At 41.7% G+C, this 6,997-nt stretch overlaps 1 protein-coding gene across 1 annotated transcript; it reads right to left on the minus strand.

Moving 5' to 3' along the window:
• Positions 1 to 423: 423 nt before the first annotated feature.
• fabp4b (fatty acid binding protein 4b) lies at positions 424 to 1,814 on the minus strand. The gene is made up of 4 exons (XM_084336268.1): positions 1,680 to 1,814; positions 1,122 to 1,294; positions 913 to 1,014; positions 424 to 554 (listed from the first exon to the last, which is right to left on the minus strand). Exons 1-4 carry the CDS (start codon positions 1,750 to 1,752, stop codon positions 501 to 503), a joined length of 402 nt encoding a protein of 133 aa, XP_084192394.1. The 5' UTR covers positions 1,753 to 1,814; the 3' UTR covers positions 424 to 500.
• Positions 1,815 to 6,997: the final 5,183 nt, after the last annotated feature.

Genomic DNA, 6,997 nt, shown 5'->3' on the forward strand with positions numbered 1-6,997 from the left:
TTTTCTGGATCCTCATGCTCAAGTTTCCTCACCATCACTAGAACATTGCAACTATGCAAATTCTAGCCATTATGCAGGAGATATGGTGTTCCAAGCCATCAACGACATGCACTAGCTGACGCCACCTCGATCAAATACAAATTTCCAGATCACTTCCCTTTCAGTCCCATTAATTGGCCCGAGAAGACTCGTTTCGGTAATTGCGCCACTTGGGAACCCACTGTGGATTCTATAAAGTTTACACCCAAATTAGCTTGATTTCATACTACTCACTGGAATATGCATTTTTAGTAATGTCCACTTCCAATTCTGCCAGACATTTAAGTTACCCTTTCCTTTTGACAGGCTTCTCCCTTACAGTTGGATTAACAATAACTATAGAGAGCACAGTCAAAGAACAATTGATTTTATTTAAACATTTGGCAATAGATCAGTGCATTTGGCATTGGTACTGAACAGAACTTTTCTGATGGGAAGTTGGAATTCAGACAAACAGGAAATTAAGCCTCCTTCTCATATGTCCTCACTGCCACCACGTCATCCATGACACATTTCTGTAAAGACAATGTTGAAGGTGTTAAGCTCATCAGTTATCACTGTATATTCAGTCAAAGTACATAGATTTAGAATTAGATTAGAACATAAAAACAAAGGCAGGATGTCATTGCATGCATTGTTTTTATTTATTTATAGTTAATGAAATTGGAATAATATGTCCCATAATGCAATGGGAAAAATATGTTCCATCTAAACAACATATTTTAAGTTACGAGTGCACGAATCAGTGCACTTGACTATCACCATTAGGCTAATTGACCATGATAAGCTTCAGCAAACAGAACCAGAGTAAATGGCTGTAACGAGGCCTGGTGGTGGGTGTGGGTGATTTTACAAGTTGTGGCAGCAGCTTACCGCCATCAATTTTCCATCTCGAATCTCTCGCTCCACTGTCGTGGTCTTTCCGTCCCACGTTTGCTTCTGCACAAGTTTCCCACTCTCAAAGGTAATGACGGTCTGAAAATTATGTTGACCCGTCAGATGCATAATAATATAATATCCAAGAGATGCGATTAGAAACCGCTAAGCCCACAGTGTGCGCCTTGAACATTTAACAAACCCACCTTAGTTTTCCTGTCGTCAGCAGTCGTCTCGTCGAATTCTTCGTCCAATTTGAACTTGATCTCTGTGGTTTTGAACGTGCTCTGTGCCTTCATGGACACCACGCCGTCCTCCACGCTGAACACCAGATTCGGTTTGGCTATGTTTCCCATCTGCCTCGTAGCAAACCCCACACCTGCAACACAATCACAAAGATCTTTATTGCCAAGTAGTTCTCACAGACAAGGAATTTGATTTGTGCGACATGAACGCAAAGAAAATTACGGTAGAATACAATTAAATTAAAATAGAAGCACAATAGAATATTATAAAAATAGGCCAGGGCTGTACAACTGTGCACGATGTGACCAAGTATCGACACTAATTAGAATCAAAATAAAAACACCACACGTGGTGGAATATTTAGCAGGGCTATGTCTGTGCAATTGAGCAGTTAATGTGCAAAAAGTATGAACAGAATGACAGTGCACACACATTAGCTGGATAGGAAAGCAACGTCCTGCAACTAGGCCTGGGAAACGTTCAAATGTGCAATTAATACCATTATTAAGTAGTTTTACCGATTGCCTTCATGTAGTCGTCAAAATTCTCGCTAGAAGTCATCTTCCAGGATCCGACAAATTGCTCGACCATGTTGATGTATTGACTAGTAGCTTAACTTGCAAGCCAAACCAGCAGGTGCTAAGAGTTCCACGTTTCTGAGGGCGAAGCGCGAAAGACTGATGATCAGGGGAATTTTAATATTTAATGCCTTCCCGGGCACGTGCTTTCGTGCACACCAATCAAGAGCTGTCACTGTTGTTTCCATGGAGAAGGAGGATGAGGGGCGTGGTTAGATCAATTGTGCCTCAGTTAACGGTTTAAGTATCTGTCTTCATCCCATAGACGGGAATGACGATTGTAGTACACGTATTAAAATGTTTTAGGAGTGGTTAAGCTAAGGGATGGCTTCATAGGCTACTTTTTATAGTGAAAAATATTTTATTGTGTTATATATATATATATGTGAGTATGGCACTGACTATACACTACTATAGACCCTGTCCTCCCACCCTCGAAGGCCCCCTAAAGCCCCCCCACCCCTCATCAAGGAGCACAAAATACTCTGACCCCAGTGTGCCTCCAGTGGCCAGAAAGCATGTTCCTCTCAGCCAGGTTTATTTATTAATTTTTTTATTCTTCTGTCTTGTTAATACATTTGTATTGATAATGGAGATCTGCCTACGTACCTAATTGATTGATCTGGATCTACCCCAGCAGCTGGGGTCAAAAAGTGACAATTCCCATGGAAACGTCCTTCTGGGACATGGGATCTAGACACTACCCTTTCAAAGGCAATTCAGTATCTGTTGACTTTTACAAGAAGTTTAACTTTTTCTCTCTTCCCAAAAGCTACCGTTGTGCCATCATCAAAGTGGCCCTTCAGCATATCTCCAGTTTGTGTGTGTGTGTGTGTGTGTGTGTGTGTGTGTGTGTGTGTGTGTGTGTGTGTGTGTGTGTGTGTGTGTGTGTGTGTGTGTGTGTGTGTGTGTGTGTGTGTGTGTGTGTGCGTGCATGTGTGTGTGCGTGTGTGTGTGTGTGTGCGCACAAGCACGTACCTCGTTTATGTGGAGAATCAGGACATTTTCAAGACTCCACACTCACGAAATCAGGACACGCTACCAAATGAGGACACTTTTGATGTCCTGATTTAGTTTGACGAGCTATTGTAGTGTGCAAATTATTCAGTGGTTATAGGTTAGGGTTGAGTGTTTCCATGTATTTGATAGGGATTCAGTGATAGATTTTCACTGCCTACACCGATTTCAAGTGCTAAACCTTCAGTATTGTCCGACACCAAAGTACCAATCCAATCCATTTTACAGAAAAGTATAGACTTAGACCATAATGTTGGGTTCATTGGACAAAAATTACTTAGATATTTAATACATTTCTCCATGTGCTGTAAGTGGTATTTATTTAGTTAAAATAAGAGTTAAAAAGCTCTACATTCCGACAGCCATCACTGATAGTGTTTGGTCAGTAACATATGGGTCTCCCAGTCCCTCCGCTCTGCAGTAAACAGAAAATAATCCTAGATATTTTTACTTATTTCAAGAAATCTTGCCAAGCCAAATTTGCTTACTGCACTGGTAGATCATTTGTACTTGTTTCAAGGACACATTTGCTTAAAACTAGTCTTTATTTCTTTGTCAGACCATTGTTGCAGTGTGGAGTTCTCTCTCCTGATTGGATGAAGTGGGAACGGGATACCATAAAATGTATTTTGTCTATACTGCAGAGCGGAGGGACTGGGAGACTCATCTTACTGACCAAACACTCGATATCAGTGATGGCTATTTCTATATCAGCACTTGCATGGTGCAAATGCAGCAAATCAAGTCACTTTGCTTTGATTTCTAGTGTGTTACATGTCTCTTGGTATCAGATGTTTGTCCAGAGTTATTCAGACTGGTTTCATACCAGTGTAATATGTAGTTCCTCACAGGTCAGACTGAAAGGGCAGATGGACAAATAGATACACAGCATATTTGGGCAATAAGACACTCGATAGCTTACACAACTTTCTGGTCTCATCGCTTTCCTGTTTGAAAGATGTATACTGATGTAGCGGCACGGTGGTGTAGTGGTTAACACTGTCGCCTCACAGCAAGAAGGTCCAGGGTTCGATTCCCGCTTGGGGACCAGGTTTCCATGATGCCAGGTACCCAGGTGGGGTATCTCCCAGGCCTTTCTGTGTGGAGTTTGCATGTTCTCCCCGTGCTCGCAAGGGTTTCCCCCCCGATAAGATAAACCCAATGGAAAAACATGCACAACAACAGATCGCTAACGCTGTGGCGTCCTTGACGAAGACGGGCAGGAGCACTTGGATTGGTCCCCTGGCGCGGCCCTCGCCGACGCCTGTCTGCTCCCGGCTGCCCTTGGGGGGAATGACGACGGGATGGGTTTATCGCAGAGATGAATCGCATCGGCGATCCTACAAAAGACAATGCATGCGTGTGTGTTCCGGTGTGTGTGTGTGCTAACCGTGTGTGCTAACCGCTAAACATTGAGGATAATTGCATGCCAATTAAAGACCTCTGAACAGGTCCTGCATTATTATTATTATGTATTCATGCATCTGTGTGTTTGTTTGTATGTATGTGTGTGTGTCTGTACTCAATATCACTTGTGACTCAGCTGTTAATATTTCAACCAACAGATGGCGCCTGTGAACAGCAAATAAATAACTGGTTGCTCAAAGTACCCTATAGAGTAGGGTATATCTGCAGTGCCGCAACCAGTGATGCCACAGATTACTTGTAAAAAATAATCTGATTACTTTAAAAAGTAATCTAGTTACTTTACTGATTACTTGATTATCAAAGTAATCAAGTCGTCGTCGTCCCTGCTGCTGCCACAACATAAGAATGACAACATTTATTTTTTCTTAAATAATGCTTTATTGAAAGTGCATGTGTGACTGTGCGTCAGGGCAGTACTGTACTGTGTGTTGTTTCCGGTAAAACCCGGAAGTAGTCAGTTTGTGCTGTTTATTTTTAACCCTAACCATAACCCTAACCTTAACCCTAACCCGCAACACGGAACACAGAAATGCAAATGCTGTCGAGTCCTCACTGCTTGTAAAAATAAACAGCACAAACTGACTACTTCCGGGTTTTACGGGAAACAACACACAGTACAAGCCCCGACGCACAGTCACACACAGTACAAGCCCTCACACACAGTACAAGCCGGGGTTGCAGCATTTGCAGGGTTGGCATGTTCCTTTAAGTATAAATCAACAAACTTGTATGTTTTAAAACTGAATTTCATGGACAGAAGTCTAAATCCATAAAAAGTCTAGCAAACTTGGAAGGACTCCTTTTCCCCTTTCCTCTGTAGATAAGGCATGTAGAACAGTGCTGTATATACCGCATATTTACTTTTATATCTTTATATTTACCGCATATATATACCCATATTTGTCTGAATATACCTGCATATAACCCCTCTATATACTTGCTTGTACACCTGCACATAACCCATAGCTCTGTATGATAGCATGTACAATAATGCTGTATATACCATATATATTTATTCTCACCGCATATATACCTATCCTCCCCTGTCTGTACTTACCTGCACATAGTCCTTTACTATATCTATATCTGTACTGTATCCTACTCTTACTAGCTAAGCAAAACAGAATTGCTCCACCTGCCGGCCAAATCCTCCCCCCTAACCGACCTTTCAATCACAGTCGAGAATGCAGCTGTGACTGCGTCCCCGACCGCCAAGAACCTTGGTGTTGTCCTCGACGACCAGTTGAACTTCTCTGCTCACATCGCAGCGACGACCAGAACCTGCCGATTCCTCCTGAGCAACGTCAGAAGGATCCGCCCCTTCCTGACAAAAGAAGCCACCCAACTCCTCGTCCAATCAACAGTCATCTCCCGCCTCGACTACTGCAATGCACTGCTCGCTGGCCTCCCGGCCACTGCCACTAAGCCTCTTCAACTCATTCAGAACGCAGCGGCCCGCCTGATCTCAAACCTACCGACGTCGGCCCATGTCACCCCACTTCTTAGGGACCTGCACTGGCTCCCCATTGCTGCACGAATCCGCTTCAAGGCCCTTGACCTAGCATACCGTGCGGCAAAGGGAACCGCTCCCGCCTACCTCCGGTCAATGGTCTCTAACTACACACCCTCAAGACCCCTACGCTCTGCATCTTCTGGCCGCCTCAGACCTACTCCTATCCAAGCTCCGGGAGGGTCATCAAAGAGAAGTCGCCTATTCTCAGTCCTTGCCCCACAATGGTGGAATGAACTACCCACCCCAGTTAGGACAGCCGAATCACGTCCAATCTTTCGCCGTCGACTAAAGACGCACTTCTTCAACCATTATCTGAATTAAAAAAAAAACTAAAAAAAAAAACTAAAAAAAATCTAACCCTAACTAACCGTACTGTCATGCACTTGTCCTAATAAACTAACCTACACTGTAGCACTCAACACTTTGATGAACATTGTTGCTCAGCTGATAGAGTTGTGCCCTTCCTGATGGCTTGTCGTACAGAACTTGTAAGTCGCTTTGGATAAAAGCGTCAGCTAAATGACTAAATGTAAATGTAAATGTAGTTACGCTGCAGGCCAGTACTGTCTCTATTTATATGTTAATACACTCTCTACATACATCTAATTAGCATTACACTCAGTAGTACTAATTTGTATAATTTGTACCCAGTTTAACCACCTGTACATATTATATTGCTGTTGCACTTTACTGCTACATTTGCACTCTGGTTGGATGCCAAACTTATTTCCGTTGTTGTACTTGCGCTGTATGATGACAATACATTTGAATCTAATCTAATATAGCCGTATTGGTGGAGTCAGACATGGCTCTGGTCAGAGTCAAAAGGAAAAGATTCCACCATTGTATCGTACAAGATGTTTTTTTATTATTATTATTATTATTATTATTATTATTATTATTATTATTATTATTATTATTATTATTATTATTATTATTATTATTATTATTATTATTATTATTATTATTATTGTCTAAAAAACAGTCTCTGTGGACATTACAAGATCAAGTGTGTACAAAAGTTAGTTAATTATGCTCTAATTCACCAAAACAAAATGACAAGACAGTGAAGAAGATAATTATCTTAAGTAAGTCTTAAAGCAACTCCACCCCAAAAATTAAGTTTAATTATTCTGCGTATCCCGAAACGACAAACTGTCTGGTACAAATTATTATTATTATTTTTTTTTTTTATTTATTTTTTTTTTAGCGTTTATCGCTTTTCTGGTCAAGCATGACCGACAGATACAGGGTGAAACGGGATATAGAGCAGGGGAAGACATTCTGACAAATGACGGCG

The sequence above is a fragment of the Notolepis coatsorum genome (genome assembly GCF_963971535.1).
Source record: "Notolepis coatsorum genome assembly, chromosome: 19".
Taxonomy (NCBI): Eukaryota; Metazoa; Chordata; class Actinopteri; order Aulopiformes; family Paralepididae; genus Notolepis; species Notolepis coatsorum.

Excerpts from the sequence above, each read along its gene's own strand:
- fabp4b (XM_084336268.1), bottom strand. The coding sequence starts at position 1,752 with ATGGTCGAGCAATTTGTCGGATCCTGGAAGATGACTTCTAGCGAGAAT. Across the intron at positions 1,295-1,679 it reads CGACTACATGAAGGCAATCG|GTGTGGGGTTTGCTACGAGG; the intron begins GTAAAACTACTT and ends ATTGTGTTGCAG. Across the intron at positions 555-912 it reads GAGATGGAAAATTGATGGCG|AAATGTGTCATGGATGACGT; the intron begins GTAAGCTGCTGC and ends TTGTCTTTACAG.